A 26,577-nucleotide genomic window follows, 5' to 3' on the forward strand; every position below is an offset into this window, starting at 1 on the left:
CCGATCCCGATGGCCGCGCGATCTGAAGTTCGCCCCGACCGTCCATCCAATTTTCTTCAAAGGAGCGGCTAATTACTTTTCTGGTGTCTGGAACCTTCTCGGATGTCATGGAAATATGCCCGAGGAATAAAACGAATCAATCCCTGGCCTGAAAATTAGAGATCTACCTTAAGTCGAACCATCTAGAGAGGCCCGAACGCTGGCGTGATACTGGCTTTAGACTTCGGTCCAGCACTTCAGTGTGGCACGCGGGCTTGGCTCGAACCGGACAGGATCGGCGCCTGGTGAGAAATTGCGCAGGAGTGGGCTTGCAAAACCCTGCGTTAACTGGTTTGGGTTACTGATGCGAATACTCGGATACACTGTCTGTAGTCTTGGCGCTTGTAGCCTGTCCTTCACATGCTGCGAACGCCGCGGATTGCGAGTTTATGAGAATAGTAAAATAGTACATTTGAGGAGTGGCGATCTCATGATATATCAGTAGTGTTTATAGTACAATCAGAAACGAGACTGGCACATCTCGATCTGATAAATGACCAACCAAATAACGCCACGCTATGCCTAAAATATGGTAGTCCCTTGACCTCGCCGCAATGCAAGCTGCCACCGGGAGGATGCCGATCGTTCCGAGGGTCCTTGGGAGTAAAGCAAACGATGACCAATCTCGAATTGGGAGACGGTTCGAATCTCAGGTGTGTTTGTCGAGGAACTCTTTGGCTTCGTTGATTTTGGTAGCCAAGTAGGGACTGCCACCACGGTCGGGGTGGTTGAGCAGCATGAGTTGACGGTGCTTCTTACGCACCTTATCCTTGGTCAGGGTTCGTTCACTGTTCACAACCGGTTAGGTTTTGTTTCCTGCCAGGGCGCATCGAAGCTGGGTATCCGTGGATGGGTCAACGTACGGAAGTTCGAGAATCAACGCAGCCTCGCGACGGTTCATGCGCGGCTCAAATCCTCTACAGAAACATTCGTCAGCAACAGTTCCTTCGCGAGAGTATCTAAAGTATCAATTCTGGAATCGAGATTCTTGACTCACCCCTTGAAAAAGGCCTTACCAGCAGCGTTCACGCCGCCCTGAGAGCGACGGTAGGCGACCAGACCAGCGCGACCCTGGAAGCATGTTAGTTAGGCGGCGGGGCAGAAACCCGGCATGCAAAACTTACCAAAAAGGCAGCGCCGGCCACACCAAGACCAACCATAAGAGTTGAAGCCATATTGAGGATGTAGTGAGCAGAGGACAGGGTCGCAAGTCGAACAACCGGAAAGACGGAGAAAGCGGTTTGGAAAAAGGCGGGATGGAAAAGTCAGCGACGCTCCGCCCAATCAGGATTAGCGCAATATCCCTCCCGCAAAGCTCAAAAAAAAAAGTTCTCCGATACAAACTCGAACCATCACATCCCCACCCATCCAACATCATGCGGTATGCCATGGCTCCCATGCCCCCAATTTTCATGTACAGTCTCCTAACAAGCTGCTCTATAGTGTGGAAACCTGTCACTTCTGCTCACGTCCGGCCTTCCCGGGCAAGGGCATCACATTCGTTCGCAATGACGCCCGCCAATTTCGATTCTGCCGGTCGAAGTGCCACAAGAACTTCAAGATGAAGCGCCAGCCGCGCAAGCTGAAGTGGACCAAGAGCCACCGCGCCGCCAAGGGCAAGGAGATGATCGTCGATTCATCGCTTGTGCTGTCCCAGTTCGCCAAGAAGCGCAACGTCCCCGTCAAGTACGATCGCAACGTGGTGGCCGCCACCATCCAGGCCATGCAGCGTGTGGAGGAGATCCGACAGAAGCGAGAGAGAGTTTTCACCAAGCGCCGCCTGGCCGGCAAGCTGGCCCGGGACCGCCAGCGCGAGGCGGACCGCAAGGTTGTTGCGGAGGGCGAGCATCTTATTCGCAAGGAGCTGCGGGAGCGCGAGGAGGGCAGGCCTATGGTGGCCGAGCAAAGCAAGGCTGCCAACCGGGTTCACGGAGAGGACAGGTTGGAGAAGCAGCAGAAGAAGAAGTCGAGGCTTTTGGTGGATGGCGGTGTGCAGGAGGAGATGGATATCGACTGAAGAGGCTTCTGTTTCCCTCTATCGGGTCTTTGATGTCGGTATTTTCTTCGTTTTCTTCGCTCTGCCATGGCTTGCTGTTTTCATGTCTCGACCGCTACGATACGACCTTCCGGAGTTGGGCTTGCATTTTCATTGTTATTATCCCGGTGTTCCTTCAAAAGCAATCGATATCACCTGCTTTACATACATCCAACAGACGACTGGAAAACTTCCATACGGTTCAAAAATATTTTCATCTTTCAGGCCCATTTCGAGTGCTACGGATAAGGGAATGGGCTAGGCCGACCTCCCGTATAGCATCTCAAGGCGCACTAATCTAATAGTAGGACTTCTGTGCCGTAGAATGAATTGTAATAGCAGTCTTCTAATCCAGGGCGATCGACTGGAGCATCTACATGTCCTCCTTTGGAGAGAGGAGTATTCGACCTACTACCCGCTCGCAGTCCGAGAGCACCACGCTTCCACGACACGCGTCCTACTAGTCGTAAATAGTTCTTCACAACTCCACCTCCGCAGAATTCACCCTCCACTTTCGACGTCAGTTGGCTAATCAGTATTGGGTTTGACGGTTCATAATATGGCCTATCCGTGGACAAATGTGGATCGAACATTGACACATTATGACTGAAACTACATTACAAGCTTTGGCCAGTGGGAGGTGTGCTTCACCACGTTCAATGTTACCTCTATGATTGTGCAAGAATACTAGCAGCCTTGATGTTACATATGAAACTTCCAGGGCTGATGTTTGAGGCTGGTGAATTCGAGTTTATCCTCGGAAGTGGTACTACATTGGACTACGATGAATGACCAGGATTCTGTCATGATTTATATTCATTGTGAGCCCCGTCCAACGGTCATTGAGTACACAGAGAAGGTGTGGAGAGTGTGGCAAGGAGACGAGGTTGAGAGAGAATGGAAAGGGGTACTCAGGAGATGAGGACTCGAGATGAGGTATGTTCGGGCGGAGGCAAGAAGAAGGTAGTAAGCGAGGACAAAGGTTAGGGCACGGTATGAGATTGGGATATGAATGGTGAATATGCGCGGCCGAATAGTAGGGCCATTTATGATGTTTCCGAGACAAAGGAAAAGGCAAAAACAGGAGCGGCAGGAAAAAAGACAAGAAAAGAGAAAAAAAAAGAACCAAAACCTTCAGGACAACAATAGGGCCAAGGAGACATGATACATGGGATCTCTCAAAGTGCAGTAGGGTCCCGAATTCTTAAGACACATCGTGCGAGGAGTAGACTCTATCGTCCAAGTCACAAACTCGGCCAAGAGTACATTCCTTCATTATGCAGCGTGCATGTAACAACGTGTAGACAAGAAGGATCACAATCCGAAAGAAGAAAAGAAAGAACGCTCAGGCTCGTGGGTTATCGTGAAGAGGGCATTTTCTCTGCGCTCAGGTGCTGCAGAGAAAACCCGATGTGTAGCTGTGAGCAAGCCTGGAAAAGGAACATCGAGTGAACTCATTCTTCCATGCGGCCGAAGACACCATCGTCATCGTCATCCACTGGACCCGTACGGCTACCAAAGTCTACATCCGCGTTGCGACGCTGGCGGCCATTGCGAGCCTCCGCCTCTCCTGTTGGCGCACCGCGCATGTCGGACACCTTGTAGGAGAGTGACGGGTTGAGCGAAGAGGGCGAAAGGAACATATCCGCGTTGGAACCTCGGCGGAAAGCCTCGCTCTGGGGACCAGAGTGGGCGAAAGACGCGCTTCGGTTGCCGGGGTGGCTGCCCGCGTCCAAGTACCGCGCAGGCAAGGGAGGCACGGGCGGGACATCCGGAGTCACAGAAACAGGCACAGTCCGTGGAGTACCGAAGTTGCACAATCCAATGGCCGCAGCCAAATCGGCCTCATCATCTTCGTGTAGTTTTGTGTCAGCAGTCGATGGACGGGTGTCAACACTGGACTGGCGGAAATGAGAGAAGGTAGGGGAGTGCAGAGGAGCACTGTCGTTGTACGAGCTGGACGGGATCGATTGATAGGACCGAGAGAAAGCGGAGGCGTTGCTAATGCTTGGTCGCTTGGTCCAGTTGGTCGGCACTCCAGACATTTCAAAGTCATCGTCTTCGTCTTGTTCGTCCATCGGCGGGGGCGTTGTCTCAGCCGAGCTGAGGCCATCGTGGACCTCTGACGAGGCATCGGGGGAGGGGAGGAAACTTCGGAATCGGCTTCCGGCGAGTGTTCCGGGTCGTCCTGGTTCATCGTGACCAGCACTGTAGCAGCCTCGAGGAGCTGAACCTGCTGGTGCTTGGAGATAAGGAGTTTCGAGGTAATAGCCCATGCTGGGTCATGTTCCCACCTAAGTTACCGCGAAGAAGAAACAATGTCAACCGACTGCCACCGAAAATGAATGAATATGGGGAGAGGAGATGAAGATGGGGGGAATTCCATGACCACGAGGGCGACCTGCACAGAGCCGACATGGCGCATGCTCCCGGACCAGAGAGAAGACGGCCGAATGGGATGGGGGATACACACATATGCTTGGACAAGCAGCTGCCATGCTTATACCCTTTCCCGCAGCGGTCACAACGAAGATCCGCTGGAATACGCTTCCCATCGGTCTTGGACTGAGCACCTTCACTGGCTCGGCGGTTGCGACCGTTGGAGGCTTTGCCGTCCGCAGAGTCGGAATTGCTAGGAGAAGCTTTGCGGGGAATCGGAGGTTCCTGGCTCGGACTGTTCACGCTCCTTGAAAGATATGAACTGAATCCAGCTGTGGCGCCGAGTGAGCTGGATTCCAGTCCCTTGCGACCCCCAAGGCTGCGGCGGTGCGAGGCCGGGAGCGAGGCGGAATCTCCGTCCTTCATAGTTGCGGCGATCGCGGCGGCGGCATTGGCGACGGAAGTGGTGACGCTCTTCCGGCGCGTCACGCGGTGGTTGGCATTGACCGCACCCAGCGAAATTGAGTGGGAATGTTGTCGCTGACTGGGGTTGGGGAGTGGGCGCGAGAGTGACAATTCCTACGGGGACCAAGGGAGGCCACATCATCAGTACATTGGGTCACTAGATTGAAAGGGAGGGCCGAGGCGACCAGGTCCTGCACGGTACCTTGAATGAGGCCATGATAAAGGACTTTCTGGCAATCTATAGATTTTTTGAAAGCCTTTCGATTGGTGTATCGGGATCAATTCGGTGTAGAAGCTGGTGGAATAACGCGGAGAGACGGGTATCCGGTATGGTGAGTCAAGACGTCGGAGAGCGTTGAGATGAATAGTCGGAGAAGAGAATTGAGAATTCGAATGAAAGCGAGAATCAAAGTTGGAAGAGAAAGAGAAGAATGGGAGGAGTGTGACGGTTTTCCAAAAAAAAAAAGTAAGGGAAAAAGAGGAGAAAGGAAGGAGAACTTGGTACTCAAGGCATCCGGTATGGTGCGGCCCACCAAAATCGCTCATTACTTTGCGGGGGCTTTTTCCCTTTGAGCATGCGGGGGGCGATCTTCGCTTGTAACACGGTGGTATTTTAGGTCTAGAGCTCGGGATTTACTTTACACGTACTTTGCTTTCTCTTCCATTTCGTGGAACGCTTTACTCTGTACAAAGGCTTGAATTATACTATAGGGTATGGGGCCTTGCTTTGGTGTCAGATTGGTTGTGCGCGACCCTTTCAGCCCTTTCAGCCCTCCGTGGATGTTGTGATAACGGGTCCACTTGGGCCCTTCGTGGATTCGTCATTCCGTGAAGGTCATAAGAAAGCCCCGATAGGACCAGCATGACCAGGAAGCGCCAGAGAAGGTTACTAGGGTTAACTGGGATTCTACGCCCACGCTTCGGTTGGCGTTCCGTGCAGGGCAAAGTTCAGGGTCGCCTGCCAGCCTGCGGGAGCCAGGAACCCATGGCTCGCGACAAGCGAATGATATCATGCAATTCCAATTTCCCTTTCCCATTCTTTTGATATCTGCCATAGCAGGCCCGTTGATGCCGAGCACGAATATCTCCGTTGCCTGCCGATCATCCGCTACCACAAGGAACCAGGGGAGGAAATGGTTTCCTGACGAGACAAGTACGCGCAACGGGTCGCGCACAGGTACCTTTCCCAGGGCGGCTTCAGCGTATCAGGTGTTGAAGGACATACCGGGTAGAGAATCAGGTAATCCGATCACCTGCAGCACATCGACCGGTCTGGGACGTGGTGGCTGTGGGGCGAATGATGTCACTGGAGGAGAAACCGGGCACAATTGCCTTGGATTGGGTTGATTGGGTTGATTAGGGTGATTGGGGCAGTGGAAGTTGGTGGGTCGGGGGGGCTGTTAAGTAACTCCGCGTTCAGGTGGCCTCTTTCTCCCGCCAAATCACTAACATTTTAGTCTGAGGCCCGATCCAGCCCGCTAACGCCACGGCCCTTGAGCACCTGATAGGAGAAGTCACGGCATTGGCTCAGGTGGCCAGGTCAGGGTCCCCCAGTACGGAGTATTCAGGATACTCAAATACGCAGGACAGGGTTGTTGGGAGGAGTAGCCAGCGCCTGGATGATGTGATTTCTATGCCAGGTACCACCTAAGTACTACTAGTACTTCTTCACTATGGAGTAGTCCGAGTTGCACCACCCCTCATGTCTGTCTTCATCCTGCCAATTGGCACAGAAGCTCGTGGAATCCGGCCAATGTGCTTTACCCGTATCTTCTTCACCATCAGGTCAATTGATCAGTATCCGCCCAACCTTATCTCTACGAAACCCGCTTTATCGGAAATCATTCGTGTTACCAATGATTAATTCATTTCCTCAATAATTAAAGGACCCCCATACGTCTGATCACAGGGCGCTGCGTCGTTTCCCTTTTGTTTCTGCCCCTCGAGGCACTGGCCACATGCCGACGATCAGATCTCCTCTGGTCGCGCTCGTCCGCGCACTAAGGCCACCGCTGAGGATCCTTACTCCGATGGTCTAGCAACTGCAGGAGCTCGGGGCTGAGGAGCTGAATTATTTTGGTGAACTACCGGAGTCGCACGGAGGTTGCAGCCCTTCAATTCCGTAACTTGGAAACACCTCATTCCTTTCTGGCACATTCCACGGGCCGGTGGTATGCCTGGAGAAACCAGCTTCCTCCCTAAGTTCCCTGCGGCTGATGCCATGCACTGCTCTCGCCCTAGAGCAGGTACTTGCTTACTGGTCTCGGTTCGTAGCATTAGGCTGGTTTGCTGGCGTGGCTGGTGTGGCTGGCGCTGATCCACTTCAACCCAGACCTGGGGGAAAAAAAAAGAGAAAAAGAAGAAAGAAGGAAAGAAAGAAAGGGAATTGTACAAGAAAGCCTCATGCTATAAAATTTATTTTTATCACAGCAAATATGGAAGAACATCCGGTTCCAGAAGAAGTAATAAAAGGCCGATCTCAGAACTCCAGGCAGAACGTGAATCGTCCGATGTTTCAATCTCCCCACAGCCTGCAAACACTGCAAACCGCCCGATAAGAAATCAGAAAATCAGAAAATCAACATGGATTTTCTCGTCACGGCCAATGGGGTCCCAGCTCGATCTATAGAAAGAGAGATTCAAGACTGGAGGGCCAGTATAGCCAGCAACTTGCCAAGCAACTTCTTGTATAGGCCCAAAACACCCCCACAAGTACGCACACTGCCCCGAACACCATGCTTCATGCCCGCCTGCGGCCTCTGCCCCGCCGCAATCCCACGCCTATAGAAGCTGCTCCCGCACCCGATTTCCAGGAGGACACAGACCCTGACGGCGAAGAAGACCCCGAAGACCTCTTCAGTGCGTTTTTGCCATATCTTTTTCCCGACGATGCCCCGGCTTTCCATGGCGATCCCGGGCAGCATCTTGCCTATGCCTCTCCGCGCTATGGCGATCTCGAGATCATGGTCCCCTCGTACCCGGCCCAGAGCGACAAGCACTCGGAGGAGATTGCTGCGGGGCTAGAAAAGAAGGACGGCGAAGTCAACCAAGTGGAGGAGGGGCGCCGCTTGTTTGCGCATTTTTTGTGGAGTGCTGCTATGGTCGTTGCGGAGGGTGTGGAGGATGCTGACTTCCCCGCATCCGAGGTGGCGTCCGCTTCAGACGCGAAGAAGGAGGCCCGTGGGATCTGGAATGTGGAGGGCGAGACTGTACTGGAGCTTGGTGCTGGTGAGTGTTCCTCTTCTGCTTATATTATTTTTCTTCCCATCCCAGCCTGCATCCTGGTGTGGTCAAAGATCACAATGGCCGATGGGTCGAACAACCCACGCCTTCAGATACAGCGATCCTTCCGAGCTCGTATTAATTCAATACCCATCTTTCTTCAGGCGCCGCTCTTCCGTCTCTCATCTGTGCCTTGGGAAATGCCTCGAGGGTTACGGCCACTGACCATCCATCCTCGCCCGCCCTGGCCGGCGCAATCCAATTTAACATGGAACATAACCTACGCAACCGATCCTCATCGACCAATGTGACAATTGAGCCTCACGAATGGGGGGGTTCTAGATGACAAATTTGCGCTAGAGAATAAGGGTGCTTTCACCCGTATAGTAGCCGCGGACTGCTTCTGGATGCGCTCGCAGCACGAAAATCTTGCCCGCACAATGCAATGGTTCCTCGCCCCAGGCGGGAAAGTATGGGTCGTGGTCGGGTTCCACACAGGGCGCCCTATTGTCGCGGGATTTTTCGAGATCGCGCTGGCGAATGGCTTCGAAATTGAGCTCATCTTCGAACGAGATCTGGTCTCGCGGACGGAGGACGATCAAGAGGTCAGAAGGGCTTGGATGCCTCATCGTGAAGGCGAGGGCCCTGAAAATCGCAAACGCTGGTGTGTAATTTCAGTTTTGAAGCGGAAAGGAGAATAGGGCTCTTGAAAGGCCATACAGCATTAGAGGGGGGGCGGTACTACGCCCTAAACGTCATTCGTGGAAAGGAAAACGAAGCACAACGACTCGGATGAGTTCATCACTACTATGTACAAGAGTTCACCCTTGAGCTCGATATAAACCTATCGAGATGTTCAGGTGCGCCCTTGCAGCAATGAGATCTGATATTAGTATATAGACTAGACCAGAGAGAACGAAAGGGGCGCATCGAAAATGACAGTTGGAGCAAGAAGTGAGGCCCCGTCACTCTGCATCGCTCATCTCCCGTGGCTACAATCTTCATGACGGCGCTCTTGCAACAAGTCTGCCAGTGAGGGCTCCCAAAGACGAAAAGGGAGAACAAGATAGATGCATACTTTGCTACGACACTGGCATTTGACACTTCGTGGCCTCGAGTTCTTCGACTCACCATTCTCCGTGTGGCTCGCAGCATCTTAGACTCCAGCATGGACTCCCTGACAGCGACCGGTCTAGCCGGGACATTCAGGCGTCATCGTTTTTTGGTTTTTTGTATAACCTGGTGTTGTCTACTGGCGATGGTATGACCCCAGAAAATACACGCCTTAGCATATTGGCTGAAGATCTGCCAGCTGTCACATAGCATTTGGACCCTGACATCGCTCCATGGACTGAGAGTGAGAAAAAGCTCTGCGCTTTAGCTGCGGGCTGCCATGGACCGTTAGATAAGCTCTGTTGGATCCTGCGGCACTCGAGAGGAGGAGATAAGAAGTCCAAATGGGAAGGCCTGGTGGTGAAGTGGCAGAGTATGCAGAAGAAGAAATCGATGCACTCGAATGACGATTCAACAGGGGCCAATCTCAAGTCCTGATCCGCTTGCACTTAATATACAGCTATGAGTTATGCAGCATGGATCCCTCAGCAGGACGAACGGGTCTTAACTGTTGAAATGGTCGCAAGGCGGATGATCAGAGGTTCTTGTGTCAATGCTTGACTGGCAGCCATTCTGAGGCAAGGCAAACCACTTCGTAACCAAAGGGCCGCTCAGTTTCATGTAAATGCATCAGACAACTCTGTCACTAGTAGGGATATAATCTAATCCGGCCTGGGGCAACCAAAGCAGCCATCGGTGGGCAAATTAAGTGATTCGTTATCTGAATCCCAGTCTATAGTAGGCTCAATTACCAGACAGATGGGATCCTGGATGAACTGACATTCCGTGGAATGTACCACCGTGAGGGTAGTATCGAAGGCGCTGAAGGTAAAACCTCCATCTGGATTGTTGGCGGGGGGGGGGTATGCGCAGTTAATCATCGATCTAAATGGCTCATTCATCTAGGAGCTAGATAAAAGTCCAGACAGAGCAAGGGCATGGAAAGGTTTTCGGACATAAAAGAGAACGACAAAGGACCTTGCGACATGCTACCACGAGGCGTTTCGAGCATAGCTTAAGTCAGGCCGCCATACTTCCCATATCTCCAGCAGGGCAGACTCTGAAACATTGACATTCATGAACTTTCTTGCCAGTGCTCCTCGGGTTCAGGAAGAGCTTGAAAGGGGAGCAAGATCTCGAATATTTGCTCGTGTCTTTTGGAATTCTATAGATTCGTTCATCAAGTAGCGGCGACCGCAACCAATGGTTTCAATGGCAGGTGTTCTGGATATGACTTCTAGTATGACTTGGCCATGTCTTCTCTATGAACACGGCTCTTCATATTCCGCTCCTGCCTTCTATAAAAACTCCACCACCCTCTGGAAACACACCGTACACACTCCTTGTCCTACCTGCCCCCCAAAGCGAAAGGTGGGATACTCAACGCGTCCCCAGACCACCAATCGGTCTGGACTACTCGTACTCGCCGGACCAGCAAACCATTTCACCAGCTCATCCTCCGTCCAGTTACAGCTCGTAACAACCAAGAACCCCCCCAGCTTTGATCAACCGCCTCACGATATCGGGATAACGCTCACAAACCCTCGTCTCCTTCGCGTCGCTCGCCAACGAGATCGCGTCGAAAGTCCCCTTATCCAAGACAATATCAAACCCGCCTTCCTCGTACGGAAACCAAGGTAACCTTTCTTCTCCTTCAGGAACCTGCACCGCCATCCCCGACGGCGAAAGCATCGCCTTCGAGCCCAAAATATCCCATTCTTCGAACCGGATTGGCGCAGCACCATGAGCCCCCACGGATACCTCCACAACCTCTTGATCGGCTTCTTTCTCAGCGTCCACATAGCCCTTCTCCTCTTCGCCGTCTTCCTGCTCATCCTCTTCGTCTTCAGATTCCGTATGGTACGCGGAATGGCCGCGAGTTTTCTGTAATCCGCGTGCTAACTCGATGCTTTGCGCTGAATAGTCCACCCCGACCATTGGACCGGTGAACCCTCCTTTCTTTCTCATGAGCGCAAGCATACTCCCGTTTCCGGTGCCGAGGTCCAGAATGCTAGGCTGGGTGTTGGGAGTGGTGGACCTGCGTTCTTGTTGTCGGAGTGTGTTGCGTGGTGAGAGGGGGAAGGTTCGTGCTTTTAGGAACCGGAGGACTTTCTCTGGGGCGTTGTGTTCTGAGAACCATGATGTTCCGGGGTCATCTTCCTCGTTGATGTCGGAGTCTTCTTTGCCTTCGTCGGCGGGGGAGGTGGTCTCGTCTTGTGTTTTAGCGATGTGCGCGAGCGTGCGTGCGTAGTATGTTTCCCAGCTAGAAATGGAACAAGTTAGCTCGGCGGTTGATACTAGTATGGCCTTCTACATGAAAATGACTGTCTAATCTCAGAGTATGTACGGATACCATTTTGGGTGGGAGTCGCGATTGCGCCTGTTGACTCCGTGGAGGGGTCATAGGGCATGGTGGGTTTGGTGATGAATGCTGGACACAGCCTGGAGAGGCAATGGAATGGGTCGGTAACACTCACTAATCCTTTGTGCCCAGCTCGCTGGGCGAGAGGTAAGTGGGGTGACTGTCCTCGGCCATTGTATGAATTGAATTGATGATGCTGCTTTGCGCAAGAAAATTTGCTGTGTTGCGGGGGAAATCCTTATCGGGCGATGTTATCAATCTACACCAATTATCAAGGCACAATAAGGACCGTGGCATTGACCGGCTACCGATCCAATTCCTACATGGTACAGGTTTACGATTGAGAAATTATTCCAGAGAGCCTGGAGCTGTCTGTTCTATTGAGACTGCGCGTAAGGGGTATTTATCATCGCTTTCCTTCCATCCAGAAAACCGACCCGGCCCTGAACAGACGGACCGAGGTCAAAAAAAAAAAAAAAAAGCAAAGAAAAAAGAAAAAAGAGGGAACAAAGAAAAGGCACCAGCACAAGACCCAGAACAAGACCCGGGGGCAGAAAGAGGACTTGTCATTTGGACAAGGTGTGGTAAGGAACGAAAATAAAAGAATGAGACCAGCGAAGGTTGTTTGGAAGTGGTTAACAATGCAGTAAAATTGCATTCCAGTCGTCCTCAGCAATAGTATTACAGTTACTGGGCTCAAGAAAGATAAAAGTAGTCTTTCGGGGGACCCTATTTGAAGTCGAAGACACATTTTGCGCTGACGCCGAAGGTGATGGTTTAAGAAAACAATGAGGTAAGTGATGGAGACAGCCCAAATCATGCGAAATAAGCATTTCCTGGGTATGTGTGGGTGGCCTTTGGCAAAGATCGAGAAGAGAATAGTATGCAAATAAAAAAAAAAAGGCGATGAGCGACAGCAAAGCCCGCTTTGGTCATAGAATCATCAACCCAGTCCAGAAGGGGTATGGGACCGGGGAACGAAGTGGTTGGAAATGGCCAGAAGAGTAAAGCCTATTGGGTGAAAGGAAGTATGATTCGGAAATCGAGAATCAATAAGACGTGCAAGGGGTGGTCATGGGATCGTGGCAGGCCCCCTCGGTTGCGAGAGGGGCATAGTGTTACAGGAATTCATCGATATTCCTCATAATGAGGCGATCACTCCCTGACGGAGGCGGTGGAGATCGAGGATCAGCCGTTTCGGCAGCGTATTCCACCGCACTCGGGGCTTCAGACACTGCATCGCTGGCCCTTCGTGAGGGCGGAAGTATAGGTGCATGGGGCGCCAAGAAACCAGAGGTCCTTGGAGAGAAGAGTCCCGCGCCAAGATCAGGCCCGTCTCGCATAAAAACATGGGACTGTAATAATGGCTCGCAGCTGCTCACTCGGGCAAGTCCACGTGGGCGTCCCTGTCCCGGTGCTGGCTCCAGGGTTTGAAACTTTTGTCGGAAAGGTAATGGGCGGGGCGATAAGCTGCGTTTTGGTGACCGGTTTCCATTGTCGCTGGTTTTTGGGCGGGATGGGTGTGATGAAGGGACTGTGAGATTGCCCATCGGGATGGGGGCCTGTGCCAGGCCACGGAAAGGGGTTTGGTAGGTGTCTTCTTTCGCAGCAGCGGCCTGTGCCGCCGCTACTCGCTCTGCGCGAGTAGCCTGAGGCTCGGAGCTGCGTCGTCCACGCTGAGTGAACCACTCTTCCGGGGCAGGTCTTGAGGGAGATCCCCGCATCAAGCGACCCCGGAAATCAGTAAGTTGGTAGATCAGGCTCATGTTAGGCCCGACCCACTGGCTTCGTGCCTTTACCTGCTCATACATGGAGTTGAAATCCATGCGGCGGTTTTTGTACAATCCGTAAGCAATAACCAATGATGCAGATCGGCTGGCGCCCAGCTGGCAATGGATGAGAACTTTTTTGCCCTGAGAGATGCGTTCATCAATTATTTCGCAAAAAGGAAGCAGATCATCTAAAATTTCGGAGTTATGGTCCCAGTCAACGTGAATGTACTCTGGGACCGAGGGAGGCTTCGCAGTAGGGCTGGTTGGAGTCGCTGAACCAGACCCAGAATCATCTTGCTTCAAGGGTTGGAACTCAAAGGCGGATTTGAACGAGAAATCCGACGCACCGGTGGCAGGCTCGCTGTTGGACATGGTGGAAAATCGCTTAGACGCCTCGGCTGCATTTCGCCAAGCCCTCATGACGCTATCGCTCAGGCGGCTATCGGGAGCATCAAACGGATTCTGGACTTCCTTGGCAACATTGACTATCACATCGAACTCTGCTGCTTCTTCTGCAGTGGGCTCCAGGTACAGCCAAACGCCGGAGTCATAGATCTGGATGGGCCCATCCGGATAGCTTCTTTCCTTCTCTTTCGAGGACTCGCGAGAGTCGATGTGATCATCCTCTTCCTGGAGTCCATGCAGACCACGCTGGGCAAAGGATGCGCTATCGGGGATTGTAGGTAGAGGGGGGAGCATCTGACAATCCACTTGGGCGCCGCGGTGGCCCGCTATGCGATGTGGTTGGCCGGGGTAGCATCATACCGCCCGGGGGAGCGAATGCCGGGGATGAGAGGGAAGCAAGGGAAGGTGACGATTCGGAGTGTCGAAGAGTTTGTCGCCCCATAGGAGTCGGTGGTGCCAGGTCTGATCCACCCTTCGTGAAACTCTTGTCAAAGCCTGGGGTCTGGATAGTCAGGTTCGCAGGGCGTCGACGGGAGGTCTTGGGAGGAATCTGGATGGGCGATGGCGGGGCCGAGAGGTGGGAGCCTGAGCCGGTCTCAACAAAAGAGGCCGTGGTGATAGTTGGTCGGTTCGATGAGGGAGGCGGCATGCGCGATGAGAGATTCTTTAGGTTGCGCGACCGGTGGTTGGGGGAATCTGGTCGCGCGTTGCTGGGGGCGGGCAGCAGCCTGGAGCTGTCGGACGGCATGATGGGTCGCGACGCAACATCAATCGCGCGAGCAGGGGAGGAGAACTTGGGATATGACAGGGGCATAGCAGAGGGTGACTCTGGCGAGGAACTGGGGGAGACGTCCCCTCCCCCGGGCGAATCGAAGGGGGAGATAGTCGTGGTGGGGGAAGATTCCGTAGAAGCAGAAGCCGTGGACGAAACGCTCTCGCGGTGGGGCGAAGGGAGGAGACGGCGGTGGCCCTGTGGCTGGGAGACGGAGCTATCCTCGTAGCGTTGTAGACCACCGTATACGGACATAAATGAGGGGAACGAGTCCGGGAAGGACGGTGGGCTTGTTTGAACCGGCATGGCTTGGAAATGAAGCGGGAAAAAAAGGCGTATGTTCTTCCAACCCACCGGACGTCGCAGGTGCACGTATCCACGGGGACTAGAGACTCATTCGGATTGCGAGGCCCTGTTACTACCGGGGTATGTAATTTCTTTTCTCCCAGAACTGAGGTTAGCTCGGTCTCAAGTGGCGGGTCTGCAAGGGTTGGATTCAATGATCGCCATGCAATGATGCAACGAAGCAGTGACGCAGGTACAAAGTTGGGATCTCGAATTACAGGAGTGCGACCAGGCCTCACATACCAAATCACAGGCCCGAAGATCCCAGATAGTCAAATGTCGCTAATCGTTTTTAGAAGTATATTGCCACCACGATATCTGGAAGTGACAGTGGGAAACCTAAAAGTCTCAAGGTCGGAAATCGATTGAAAGGATGGATTTGAAGGAGTGACAGAAATCGAATATAATATGAAGTCAAGTATGCACGTCGGAAGAAAAGAAGAGCAAGGCGGGGGGGGAAGGAGAAGGAATCGGGGCCAAAGTCGTTCCTCCGGGGAACGGATCGAAGGAGAAGGAGAGGAAGAGTGGTCGAGGTCGAAGGAGGTGGGAGGGGCAAAGGGGGGGAGGGAAGGATGAAGTCAAGACGACGAAGTAAATGGCCGGGAGAAGGAAATGGACCCTGGTGTTTTTATTTAGATTTGAATTGTACTTGATACATGTTAGAGATGGCCGGTCCACCGGGTAAAAATGGAAATGAAAAGCGCAAGCACAAAAAAAAAAGGGCAAATTAAAAGGCTTGGGACTTTCCATTTGGGTTTAAGCCGGGAAATGGAGCAAGTTGGACGGGCTGCAGTGGAGCGTAGGTCCCGTTTTTCGTAAACCGCCTGCCAATCACTTGTAGCCTCTAAATTTAGCCGCCGACGTTCTTCTTCCTGGCTAGCTGCTTGCTACCTGCTGCTGCTGTTGGCCACTGTGGCTACTCTGCCTGGCTCGGCGCCAAACCCTCGCAGATGAGAGGCTACTTGTGCTGTCGGCACAGGTGATTTGAAAAGTCCCAGGGTCTGGACGAGTCTGAGCATGGCCTCTTGTCTTTCACATGAACCCTTCAAAGACTAGAGAGCTTAGGGCTCCAGGACCCTCGTACACAAGCTACGCAATCCCACACTCGTCCGAGCTCTCCTCAGGCCCTGTAGACCCTGTACGCAGTACGGATACGGAGTATTAATCTAGCCTTCCCTCTTTCATACTCATTCACCCAGATCCGGCTCTGTTGGTTCTGTTGGTCCACTTGGTTGCTGAACCAAACTCTTGTAGAAACCGCAAAACCCGGGTCCACCGATCGCAGTCCCACTGACACAGGCACAGCTGAGCAAAAGGAAGATGTTCTCTCCTCGCTCTTGTCTCTGTCTTTGGGAGAAACGGGGCGTCCTATTGGGCGTGATTCCTTCCGGATCCAGTGGGTCGAGGATACTCCATGTCGTGACACCCCTGCCCTTTTACTAGATGTTCACGACAGCAGTCCAGTACATCGTGTACAGAAGGACGCAGTGGAGTCTGGGTACACCCCGTACTCTTCTCTGGACCGTGCTCCCCAATTCCAAATTCGGACCAATCCCGTCCCTGGTGCACGGTTCCCTGTTCTCTGGATGGGCAGTGACATGTCAATGCTTGCCCTTCATAACCCCAAAAGCTTCCCCCGTGAGTTCCAAACACCTTCACCCTTCCCCTCCTTCGGGAATTTGTCCCTCTCGATCGTCTCGACTTATTGCTGAGATGGGTGTTTTCCTGAAAACATGAAACTCCGGGGACGGAAAGAGGGGCAATGGATCTGGAGTCATTCTGAAACACGCCAAACCGCAACTAGCTGGCGCTAGTGCCTCCTGGGTGGAGTTGCCCGCACAGCCTATCGCAAGTGCTCACCATGGGACGATTCTTGCTGCTTTAGGGTCGATCGACTCTCCGATCTGGCTTAAGGCGCATATCCCGTTCGATTTGAATTCCAACGTACGTGACTCCTATCCACTGCAGTCGCCCTCAATGGAAGCTGGCCTGCACATCGCATTTTTACCTTCGCCCTAGAAGCAAAAGAATTGCGGTAGAGAACTCACAGGCTAACGTTTTCTTCAGCTGGATCGACCTCCACGTGGACTCGGCCAAAAGCCATGAAATCTTGCTCTGTTCCAAGGCACGATCCATGCCCTGGGCCGAGGAAAGGGCGGTGCCTTTGCATCCCTTCTGTTTTTTTTTTCCTTTCTTGAACTATTTTTTTTTTCTCGGTTTGACATGACGACCTCTTGCTACAACTGCAACCTTTCTAGGCATGGCCTTGGCTGGGGAGGCTGAGCCTTGTAAGCTCGTCCATGCTTGCTGGCCCATGCTCCCCTGTCAAGGTTCCAAACCAAGTGCGGAGAGGAAGCCCACAGCAGCAAAGCCCAATGAGAACGGAAGTAGACTTCCGTCGTTTGTAGACGTAGTAGACGGCTCACTATAACTACCGGTGACTATTCTCCCGATCGGGTTCCGTCTCATAGCGATGTAACAGGTTGATTGCGGTTCGTCCCTTTCGGATCCTCCGTGACCTCGACCCGTTTCACAATGAGAAGAGCCTGCTCTCCATTCTAAAAATAATGCCCCTGAACCAGCGGTGACCGCCAGTGGCTTACGTGGGCTCGTGTTTCAATCGTGTTTCGGATCCTCGCTTTCGCCTCACTCTTGCCACATTATACGCGGACTTGCCCGGTAGCGCCTGCAACGCGACAATTAGCCGTTACTGTTGGCTCCCCGCCAACCGTTTCATAGACGTTTTAATTTCTAATCCAATAAATTGCCTTGCGTCTAGATGTTTCCCTGTTCACCATGGCATTTCAAAAGTCAACACCTGCGGTAGGCGCCGAACCCCTACAGGGGCCAACTGGACCGCGCCACTTGACGCTTTACCCCCATTCAATCTCAACAGCTTCATAAGGATTGTGTTACCGGGGCAATCTATATAATCTATATTCTTTAGGGAATATGCCAGTGGGAAGCTGTACATTGTCACGCAGCCACTTATTTCCATCGCCCTTCCTTCCAATTATAGACCTCTAGAACCTTGCACGGGTGGTCATTAAATGAAATTCAGCACATGAACTCCGTCACAACAGATCACATTGAAGATGCCTGGAGACTCCATACTTGCCGAAAAAGCCCCATCCTGGCAGGGATCCTCAGCATCGCCACTCAAAAGGAGACAATGGGAGTAAGGTCAGCTGCCATCCGAGCGAGGCTGGAACTGTCTACCAGAAGGCGGCTCCGAGGACTCTTCCAGCTAGCTGAATAGAACATTCGACCCATAAATTTTCCCTTCTAGTCCCTTCGAGTGGCGGCCAATAACGATCTCTAGGTGGCCGTCAGGTGTGATGGACATTACCAATAAGGTTCAGATCAGGGGACCTGACGTACATTCGGCATTACGGGCTATTCGCCTTGAAAGATCCGTCAACAAAAAACTTGCACTCGTTTGTGGAGTCCTGTTTTCTGCCCTTCTGGAACCGGATGTCAGGGACAGCACTAGAGAAGTCTCGAGGAAATCGAGTCAAGTTTTCTGTGGATAATTCGCGGCTTGTGTCCGAGCTCCGACGCTAATGATCCAAAGGCGCCCCAAGTTGAACTTGAAGATATACACTGTCTCGGAGGAATCAAGCCGAGTCTGTAATCTTCTGCGGGGGCGTATCAGCGGGACCGTGGTTCAGAGCTGCTCAGATTCCATGGTTCCATGGTCCAGCTTCATCTGTTTACCGACGATGGACACACGGATCCAAATCCCTGTGGATCAGCCTTGCGGTGCTCGGAGTTGGCCTTGGACCCCGAGAATTGAATAACTTGTTCAATATGTCGTCCGTGGGAGGCTAGACTGGCAGGCACAACCTTGGGAATATGTCGAGATACATCACCGCCCGAGAGGACTTGCACGTAACAGGCTACTCTTATACGCGTAAACATAGATGACCAGGTAATAATTGCCCCATGATAAGATATCCATGGATGTCTCTTGAGCGGGCTGGAGACCATATAGATGGAGCTTGGAGGCTTGCAACACTTCATTTTCAAGGGTGCGACTGGTTTATTTGAAGCCAGGCTTATGATTGGCCCACGAGCAACGACTTTTGCTCTGCTGGGGTTGCAGATAAAGTTATGTACTTGTGTATGGGGTCATCCAGGGAACCACATCATGCATATCCCGCAGGACATCCACAAAGTCCCAGGAATCAAGTCGTAGACCTTCCGTAGAATTCATAGAAGATCTGAGGAGCAGACTGCTGTCGTGTTCAGGCGTCACCGCACTTCAAAACCCAACCATCACCGCGGCATCTGCCCTCTTCTCATCCCAGCCCTTTCTGCCATCACAACTCGGTATTTTACTTTTGATACTTTTCGATGTTTTGACTTCCCATCACTCCGGTTCAAATCAGTTCCAAGATCCCAGCGATACGGCTTGCATATCCAACGTGATCCACGATGCATATCACACTGTAGCCCCCGCCCCAGATCGCAGATTTCAGAGCGCAGAACAAGCGGTGGCCCGCCTTCGTGCGCGCCCGTCGCCATGGAGGGGAAAGAGCGAGTAACTTGGGGTCCCAGTGTGGGCGCCGGGGGAGGCACATTCGATATCGACAGCATTCCAGGCAGCCTGTCACTTCTTTACACTAGGTCGACTCGGTCTAGTGTTGACCTTAAGGCCCGGACGGGCCCCACCGCGACCAGTCGTGAAACAGCAGAGACTCTGCCTTTGGGCTCTCTGACCCCCCAGCGACGGTCCTTGACCCAGTCCCGACGATCCGTTCCAAGCTTGCGCTCTCCCAGCCTCCAAACCCAAACACCTTCGGCCGCAAATCGTGCTCCCAAGGTCTCCCCCAATGCCTTGAAACGACCGCATCCTCATTCACGAGGTCCTGATGCTAAGAGAGCCATGCCATCGAGTGTGGCTTATTCCGAAACTCGCACCTTGCCGAGTGGCCATAGTCGCTCTTTGAACGGCCCTCGACTGGAGAGTAGGGCTGCGACCATAGACGACGGCCGGCCCAAAAACGACGATATATTTTTGAACATTGCAAGGAGCGACTCGCGCCGTCGAGACTCAGTAGGACGGTCGGATTTCAGACGAGTGAGTCGATCAACCTAGTGCCTTGTTCCGGTTGTGGACGACCATGGCACCATGTCCTTCTGCGACCATGGGGAGGGATACTGACGGCGAACTCTGCGATCTCAGTCGCGTTTAGGTGGCTCCGGGCAAACCCTGCAATCGCCGACCGCGCGATATGACACAGAGAATACTCCTTCCCCAGATCAGCGTTTCAGCAATGTCGACCCCTTGCTTGCGCAGAATACCCTCCCCAACGACACCATACAGCTCAATCCCTCACACACCTGTCGCCTCTGCTCACCCCCTTGACGACTCCAGCCGCCTCCGCTACTCGAGTTTAAATTCGGGCGCGCGATCGTCGATTGGCGGCCCCAGGAGTCGACTGAGTCGCACCAGCCCGGATGCTTCCCCCCCGAGCCCCGACTGTGAATGGCGACCATCAAGAACGCCGATCATCTTTGTACGAGTCACGTCTAAACCGCCATTCGGGCTTATCTACCATTAGAGGCAGTCGCCAGCCATCCGCCTCGGAAGCTACTGAGCGCGGTCGCGACGAGCATGAGAAACCGCGCGCCGATGGCACTGAATCAACATTGTCCACTAACGCGCCTTCGACCCTGTGGGACGAACTTGATGACCTGAAGTCACGAATCCATAAACTAGAGCTGACGGGGAAATTACCCCCGTCATCCCAAGAAGCCATGTCGATGTCTGTGAATGAAAGACCGCGGACGGCCGCGACTACGATGACTGCTATTTCCACCTCCCCCCGACACCACCGCAAAGCGAGCATTCCATCAGCAGAGACAGAGGGTGTATCGAATCAAGTGCATCCGCTTCTGCAGTCGGCATTAGCCAAAGCCAAGACAGTCTTAAGTAGCGACGTGTACGCCGCACTGGAGGTGACGATCACAGATGCGATCGCCATGTCCACAATGTTGGGCGTCAATACGGCTCCGTCAGGCACCGTGTCCGTGGTTAACGGGGGCCTTAGTTCATCCGAGCGGCAAGCTCGACGCAAAGCTGACAGCGTTTGCCGTAGTCTCACGGAGCTATGCCTGGCTTTGACAGACGAGGAGCTCAAAAGAAAGCGACCTAGCTCTAGCCGGGGCCTAGCTACCACACAACCACTAAACAGCAACGGAGATAACGATACGCTCCGACCGGGCTCGTCCTACCAGCGCAGTGGGAGCCATGAACCAGAAGTCTCCGATGGACGCTTGAGCCAGAGCACCAATCGCATCTCCAGTCGCCTGGGGGCGCGTCGGGCGTCGGTCGCCAACCCGCCGACAGGCGTTCCAGCTGAATCGAAGCTTGCTCAATCGCCTAGCTTGCCCACTCCCCCAAGCCGTCTTCACCGCATTTCTACTTCTCTTCGTAGTCGTAGGCCACCGCCCGCCGATGATGACAAGACGGAGACTCCGAGTGTGCATTCCCGGTCTTTGTCAAGGGCCACGACTGATCTGGGAACTCCAAGTCCTGGCCAGGGTGTCTCACCGCGACAGCGCCTTCCCCATGGCCACTCGGCTTCACATTCGATTTCGGGGGCTCAGCAAGAGCCGGGCCTGGGCATTTCCCCTCGTCCCTTGCAATATCAATCATCCCCCCAATACCAGTCGCCGGATCCTTCCCAGATGCCTGCATCACAACCACGCACTCCCACTGCTTCCTCGCAATCGGGCGTGCCGTTCCGTCGCAGCTATGCGTCTCCTGGTGCGTTCTCGCTAGCAACCCCACGCTCCAGCATTCAATCTGGATCGCGACGCTACGGTCTATCACCAAACACCCCTTCCAATGCAACCCTGGGGCCTGGGGCCGAAGCAAGCCCTCGCTCCCCTCAGGCCGAGCAACCCCAGACACGTATCAGTATTCCTTCTGCGAAGTCGGTTACTAGCTACACCCCTATTCACCAACCCCGCCTTCGCACCAATAGCTTGGGGACTCGGAGATTCGGTCTCAGACGTCACTCTACATTAAACCAAGATGATGCCAGCAACTTTGATGACAGCATTGACTAGAATTTCTTTCCAACGTATCATTACCTTTATCGACCCGACACGAATGCATGTGCCCCCGCAGCTTCTCCCCTTTGATCCTCTTATGCGACCTTGCATCTACGTTGCGGAGATTTCGGCTCTAGTTCGGCGTTCCTGTTTCTGTACGCATACTCATCCCAGTCTGGAGTCCTTTTGTTGCATTTTCTGGCCCCAACTCCATGGCGCATTCGATGCAAGTGAATCTACGCCGCATGACGCATCTTCAGTCCGCCGCCAGCTATCAACTCCCCTGGAAGCTGGAACGAGTTTTTTTTTTTCCGATTATCCGGGTTACCCCCATACTCATTCTGTGTCACTTTACTTTCGTGCTTTTTGTTCCTGAGAAGAGGAAGGTGATCATCCTGCATTCTGATTCGTGTACAAAAAGCTATCACCGTCGGCGTCTGTGTCAACCATCCATCTTTACGTGCATGTGAAAATCTGCCTTGGTGTTTTCTCGTTTTCTGTTGTTTTCTTGCTCTATTTGGCGTTCATGTTCGGGCTGTTCTGCTTTCTGAGAAATCTAGCGTGGAGACACGCTGATATGGAACGAAACTTGTCTTATGAATGAACGATATTACAATTTCAAGCCTCATGCTCTCGTATCGACGAATCGTCTTGACTAGGAAAATACGCACAGCACTGCCTCCCCCAAATGAACCGACCAACGCAAAGCCATGTTGGAGATGTCAGACTGTCAGTGTTGGGGCAGGATCTCACTCCACTGGACTTGGATGCCGGTCTCGGTCTGCACCATGTTCATATGGATTGATTGGGGTCACTGGCTTAACAATATCGGAGATGCAACCGATTCTTCATTCCTCTGCAAGCCCAAGGACGATGCTGAACTGACCACCGGCAGCCGCTGCTACCAGCTTTTTTCCTTTGATATACTTGCTCTCAAGAAGTGTGGGGCGTTCCACTTCATCAATACCAGGCTGACCAGCTTGGCTTTGCGCATTGAAGCCCCAGCTATAAGCATTGCCAGACTCTGTGATGACAAACGAGTGGTCCGTACCCGCCGTCGCAAATATGATCTTGCCCTTGATGCCCTCAAGCAAGGTCGGCTGCTTCAAGATACGCGGCCGATCGTACTGGTCATGAATGATATCGGATGGGGAGACGTGCTCCAATCCAATGCCGAGGGCTTTATTGTCGATACGGCCCCATATAAAACACCGGCCATCATCCGTGATAGCCATGCTATGGTCCTTGCCCCCGAAGATCGAGACCACGGAGACATTTTTCCTCAGCCAGCGGACCTCAGTGGGATAGGCCACGTCTGCGTCGTTCAGACCAGCGCTCATCGAGACCCCGGTTTGGCCGAAGTTGTTTGATCCCCACGCATAGACCGTCCCATTTGGGTACACGGCGAAAGAGTGATAAAGTCCAACCCCGATATCCGAAACCCCGGTAGGAAGAGCGCATGGTTCAGGCACGAGCGGGTGCGAATCATGATGTCTGCTTGCACGTCGACGGCCAAGCTGATGCTGTTCGTCGCAGCCCCAGCTGAAAACGGTACCTGTTGAAGTCAGCGCGAGGACATGCTGTGCCCCAGCAACAATTTTGATGACAGGAGGAACGTCCTGAATGAGAACAGGCACTCGCTGCTCTTGTTTCTTTGTTGCGGCGAAGCCAATACTGCCATTAGCTCCCTACGGTTGTTAGCGAGAGGAAACTACACAATATTCGGCTCATCGTACTCGGAACGTTCCCCAGCCATATACCAATCCATCTGCCGTCAAGGCAAAAGTCGCACTATCTGACGCCGCCAATTGGGTGAAAACGGTTCTCTCAGGAAAAAGCGCCGAGTCCACCGGCATCGGCGTCGCTTCTTTAGGGTTGATGGCCACTTCATCGTCGTCGCTGTCATCAGACTCCGTATCCCCGTTCGCAGTTCGTGCGTTATCCGCATCTGCAGGCTCATCGGGCTTCGTGTCTCTAGCCAAAGTACCTTCGTCATTTACTCCCCAGGTGAGGATCTTGTTGTCGCGAGTAAGAGCTGCAGAATGGACGCCTCCCACAGCCACATGTACAACTCCAACGGTATTGGCTGCCAATTTGGCATTGAGGACTGGCCTCAGGATTTCCGACTTTTTCGTCAAATCCCCCAGGCCGAGCTCACCGTAACAGTTGGTTCCAAACACATAGACGTCGAGTACCTGAGTAGGCACTTCGTTAAGTGGTAGGCGCTCTAAGGGACAAAGTAAGCAGGTGTCAAAACCCGGTATGACTAGTTCAACCCTATAATCAGAATTCTGGTACCATGTTTTTGTTTAGAGCTTTTCTTAGATAAATCAGAGATCTTGCCCGTCCTCTCTGAATTTTTTCCCTGTCCTTGTGACGTGTCTGTTGACTTGGCCCTGCGGCTTGTTTTGGCGCCAGCAGAGCTCGTGCGGCGTGTAGAAGGCATATGGAAGACAAACAACCCGGAACTCCTAGATTATTCCTAGCCAGCAGATATTTTATCTAGGAAAATGATGATAGTGTAGATTGAGAAAAAGTCCCCGAACTAAAGAATCAAGATAGGTTACAGGGAAACAACTATGCTGACATATCACGTGTGTTCACACCGCGCCAAGCGTGGCCCCAGAGATGAAATCCCAGAGTCCACTTGAATGGGGCACAAGAAGCAAACCGGGGTGAAGCAAACTCTAATATCCACGCGGGACAACTTGAAGGTTTGAGACTACCGGAGGAATTCAGTGGAAACAAGTTTCTTTATGACGTTCATGTCGCTCTCAAAGAGGGCTTTATGTTGGCCACTTGTAGTTTTCTTAAACATTAATCATTTGGTTAATTCAAGCGGATTATTATGAGCCTAGACGGGATCCGAGTCTATCAATTTCGCCTGTTGTTTATAGATGAGGAGCTGCGGTCATATAGAATCAGTTCCTTATATTACTGCTACTATTACCAGTATATGCCATTGATTCCTGGGGCGGAACTTATGTCCCATCTATCAACAAAGACGTAGGTCAGCAACGAGCGTCGAGGGGTCAGATCAGTGGCCATGTTTCATTCTCATATCAATATCATGATCAGCACAATATCATAGACCCAACGGCCAAGCCAATAATAGCCTCTAGCTTGGATCCGTGGATCGCTGCAGCGTTGGATGTAAGCGACGGTATAGATGCGCACGAGCTAGTGCCCGATGTCACATCCGACGTAGCGGTAGAAGAAGCAGCGGATGTATTCTGCGAAATGGCCGAGCTATTGGTGGTAGAGGTATTGCTGCTTGTAGCCGTGGAGGGCGCCGGCTTGGAGGTAGTAGGAGTGAGCAGGATGGGCCCACAAGCTGCGGTATAGTCGAAAGTAAAAGCCATGTTTCTTTGAGAGCAGTCGCTCATTTGGGAATTCAGCGCTTCTGAAAGCTGGAGGCGCCCTATTAGCCTTATCCAAATGAACCATTTACCAGGGGAAGACTCACTCACCAATGAGGGTGGTCGCAGGACAGCTTTTGGCTAAGCAGCAGATATAGGAAGCCAAGACGTTAGCACGGCCTGGTCACATCATTGGGTTCTGAATACTCGCATTGCATTTAGCATCGAAATTTTCCCTGGCGAGGTTGACTGCAGTGGCACTAGCACTACTCAGCAGGCCGAAGGCCACCATTAAGAAAGAAGAGAGGCGAGTCATTTTGCTTGGAATGAACGTTGAGAACGAGCGTAATCAAGTGAGGACAACCACTTCTACAAAGATAGGGGCGACAGCGGGCCCTCTTCAAAAACAAAGAAAGCGAACACTATTTACAGGGCCCTTGCCGTGATGGAATCAGCTCGAGTTATAATTGGCACGAAGTCTACTTGACTGAGTGGAGTCGCTTTAGATCGATATGCTACTGCTACCCAAGCAAAGCCACACGAGATGCTAGTAGACGATTATACCCGACCCGCCAATGATGATTCGCGCCTTCGAAGCCGCCAGAGACCTGACTGTAGCCGAAGAGGTTAGTGGCAGGATTCTCGCGCCTCGACTGATACTCCACATCGCTAGAACAGGGAGGCTGATAAGGAGGCTCAAAAGGAGGCGTTGCGATTTACTGGCCCCGCGCCCGGGGGGCTGACCCTACAACGGAAATTGAGTTTGATAGTGTATCCCCACCCATACATATGGGTATCGCCTTTTGAAGTATTTAAGAGAAACTCTGGATATGCTGTGGCGGTCACATTCAAAAGCCGTAAGATATCAAGCGGAGAGCGAAAACAAAGGGGGGCACACGGAGGTAGATAAAAATAGAATGGCGGTTTCAAGACGATCATTAGGAGAGCGGAAAAGATGAGGAAACGGATCTTTTTTTTGCGGGTTTCAAGGAAATTGCGGGATAGGACAAAGAGACGCAGAGAAGATAATGAAGAGGTAAAAGGGGAGGGGAGGACAAGGAAATTAGAAAGAGGGACCGGGCAAATGAGAATAGAAGATGAAGCCCCTGGGATGATTGGCGGTGGGAGAAGGACAGGTCGAGGAGGAACGTGGTAGAGACCAAGACAAAGGTAGTCCAATGGGAGGAAGGAGGAGGGGGTTGGATCGGCCGTGATAGTTGAGCGATGTCCTGGCGAAACTCGGA

General features: G+C 52.6%; 10 protein-coding genes across 10 annotated transcripts; 4 read left to right on the forward strand and 6 right to left on the reverse strand.

Annotated features, from left to right (window-relative positions):
- Window positions 1–688: 688 nt before the first annotated feature.
- Window positions 689–1,214, reverse strand: pam18 (putative mitochondrial DnaJ chaperone (Tim14); the record flags this gene model as incomplete). The annotated part of the gene is made up of 4 exons (XM_058473349.1): window positions 689–827; window positions 903–956; window positions 1,037–1,110; window positions 1,164–1,214. 4 exons carry the CDS (start codon window positions 1,212–1,214, stop codon window positions 689–691), a joined length of 318 nt encoding a protein of 105 aa, XP_058332352.1.
- Window positions 1,215–1,415: 201 nt separating this feature from the next.
- N7468_004053 (Ribosome biogenesis protein RLP24) lies at window positions 1,416–2,056 on the forward strand (the record flags this gene model as incomplete). Its single annotated transcript, XM_058473350.1, has 2 exons — window positions 1,416–1,420; window positions 1,483–2,056. 2 exons carry the CDS (start codon window positions 1,416–1,418, stop codon window positions 2,054–2,056), a joined length of 579 nt encoding a protein of 192 aa, XP_058332353.1.
- Window positions 2,057–3,528: 1,472 nt separating this feature from the next.
- Window positions 3,529–5,135, reverse strand: N7468_004054 (putative C2H2 finger domain protein; the record flags this gene model as incomplete). The annotated part of the gene is made up of 3 exons (XM_058473351.1): window positions 3,529–4,351; window positions 4,581–5,032; window positions 5,121–5,135. 3 exons carry the CDS (start codon window positions 5,133–5,135, stop codon window positions 3,529–3,531), a joined length of 1,290 nt encoding a protein of 429 aa, XP_058332354.1.
- Window positions 5,136–7,653: 2,518 nt separating this feature from the next.
- On the forward strand, window positions 7,654–8,841 carry N7468_004055 (putative nicotinamide N-methyltransferase; the record flags this gene model as incomplete). Its single annotated transcript, XM_058473352.1, has 3 exons — window positions 7,654–8,146; window positions 8,305–8,475; window positions 8,501–8,841. 3 exons carry the CDS (start codon window positions 7,654–7,656, stop codon window positions 8,839–8,841), a joined length of 1,005 nt encoding a protein of 334 aa, XP_058332355.1.
- Window positions 8,842–10,720: 1,879 nt separating this feature from the next.
- N7468_004056 (putative S-adenosylmethionine-dependent methyltransferase) lies at window positions 10,721–11,789 on the reverse strand (the record flags this gene model as incomplete). Its single annotated transcript, XM_058473353.1, has 2 exons — window positions 10,721–11,516; window positions 11,731–11,789. 2 exons carry the CDS (start codon window positions 11,787–11,789, stop codon window positions 10,721–10,723), a joined length of 855 nt encoding a protein of 284 aa, XP_058332356.1.
- Window positions 11,790–12,733: 944 nt separating this feature from the next.
- On the reverse strand, window positions 12,734–14,870 carry dspD (putative protein-tyrosine phosphatase; the record flags this gene model as incomplete). The annotated part of the gene is made up of 2 exons (XM_058473354.1): window positions 12,734–14,118; window positions 14,153–14,870. 2 exons carry the CDS (start codon window positions 14,868–14,870, stop codon window positions 12,734–12,736), a joined length of 2,103 nt encoding a protein of 700 aa, XP_058332357.1.
- A 1,075-nt stretch (window positions 14,871–15,945) lies between these two features.
- Window positions 15,946–16,928, forward strand: N7468_004058 (uncharacterized protein; the record flags this gene model as incomplete). Its single annotated transcript, XM_058473355.1, has 3 exons — window positions 15,946–16,054; window positions 16,164–16,547; window positions 16,714–16,928. 3 exons carry the CDS (start codon window positions 15,946–15,948, stop codon window positions 16,926–16,928), a joined length of 708 nt encoding a protein of 235 aa, XP_058332358.1.
- Window positions 16,929–19,434: 2,506 nt separating this feature from the next.
- Window positions 19,435–21,989, forward strand: N7468_004059 (putative LPXTG-motif cell wall anchor domain protein; the record flags this gene model as incomplete). Its single annotated transcript, XM_058473356.1, has 3 exons — window positions 19,435–19,992; window positions 20,098–20,257; window positions 20,368–21,989. The coding sequence occupies 3 exons, from the start codon at window positions 19,435–19,437 to the stop codon at window positions 21,987–21,989; spliced, it is 2,340 nt and encodes a 779-aa protein (XP_058332359.1).
- Window positions 21,990–22,822: 833 nt separating this feature from the next.
- N7468_004060 (RCC1 domain-containing protein) lies at window positions 22,823–24,420 on the reverse strand (the record flags this gene model as incomplete). The annotated part of the gene is made up of 3 exons (XM_058473357.1): window positions 22,823–23,662; window positions 23,711–24,201; window positions 24,273–24,420. The coding sequence occupies 3 exons, from the start codon at window positions 24,418–24,420 to the stop codon at window positions 22,823–22,825; spliced, it is 1,479 nt and encodes a 492-aa protein (XP_058332360.1).
- Window positions 24,421–25,048: 628 nt separating this feature from the next.
- Window positions 25,049–25,649, reverse strand: N7468_004061 (uncharacterized protein; the record flags this gene model as incomplete). Its single annotated transcript, XM_058473358.1, has 2 exons — window positions 25,049–25,395; window positions 25,541–25,649. 2 exons carry the CDS (start codon window positions 25,647–25,649, stop codon window positions 25,049–25,051), a joined length of 456 nt encoding a protein of 151 aa, XP_058332361.1.
- Between the last annotated feature and the right edge of the window lie 928 nt (window positions 25,650–26,577).

The sequence above is a fragment of the Penicillium chermesinum genome (genome assembly GCF_028974085.1).
Source record: "Penicillium chermesinum strain IBT 19713 chromosome Unknown utg000003l:1.0-5111272.0:1.0-5115320.0, whole genome shotgun sequence".
NCBI lineage: Eukaryota > Fungi > Ascomycota > Eurotiomycetes > Eurotiales > Aspergillaceae > Penicillium > Penicillium chermesinum.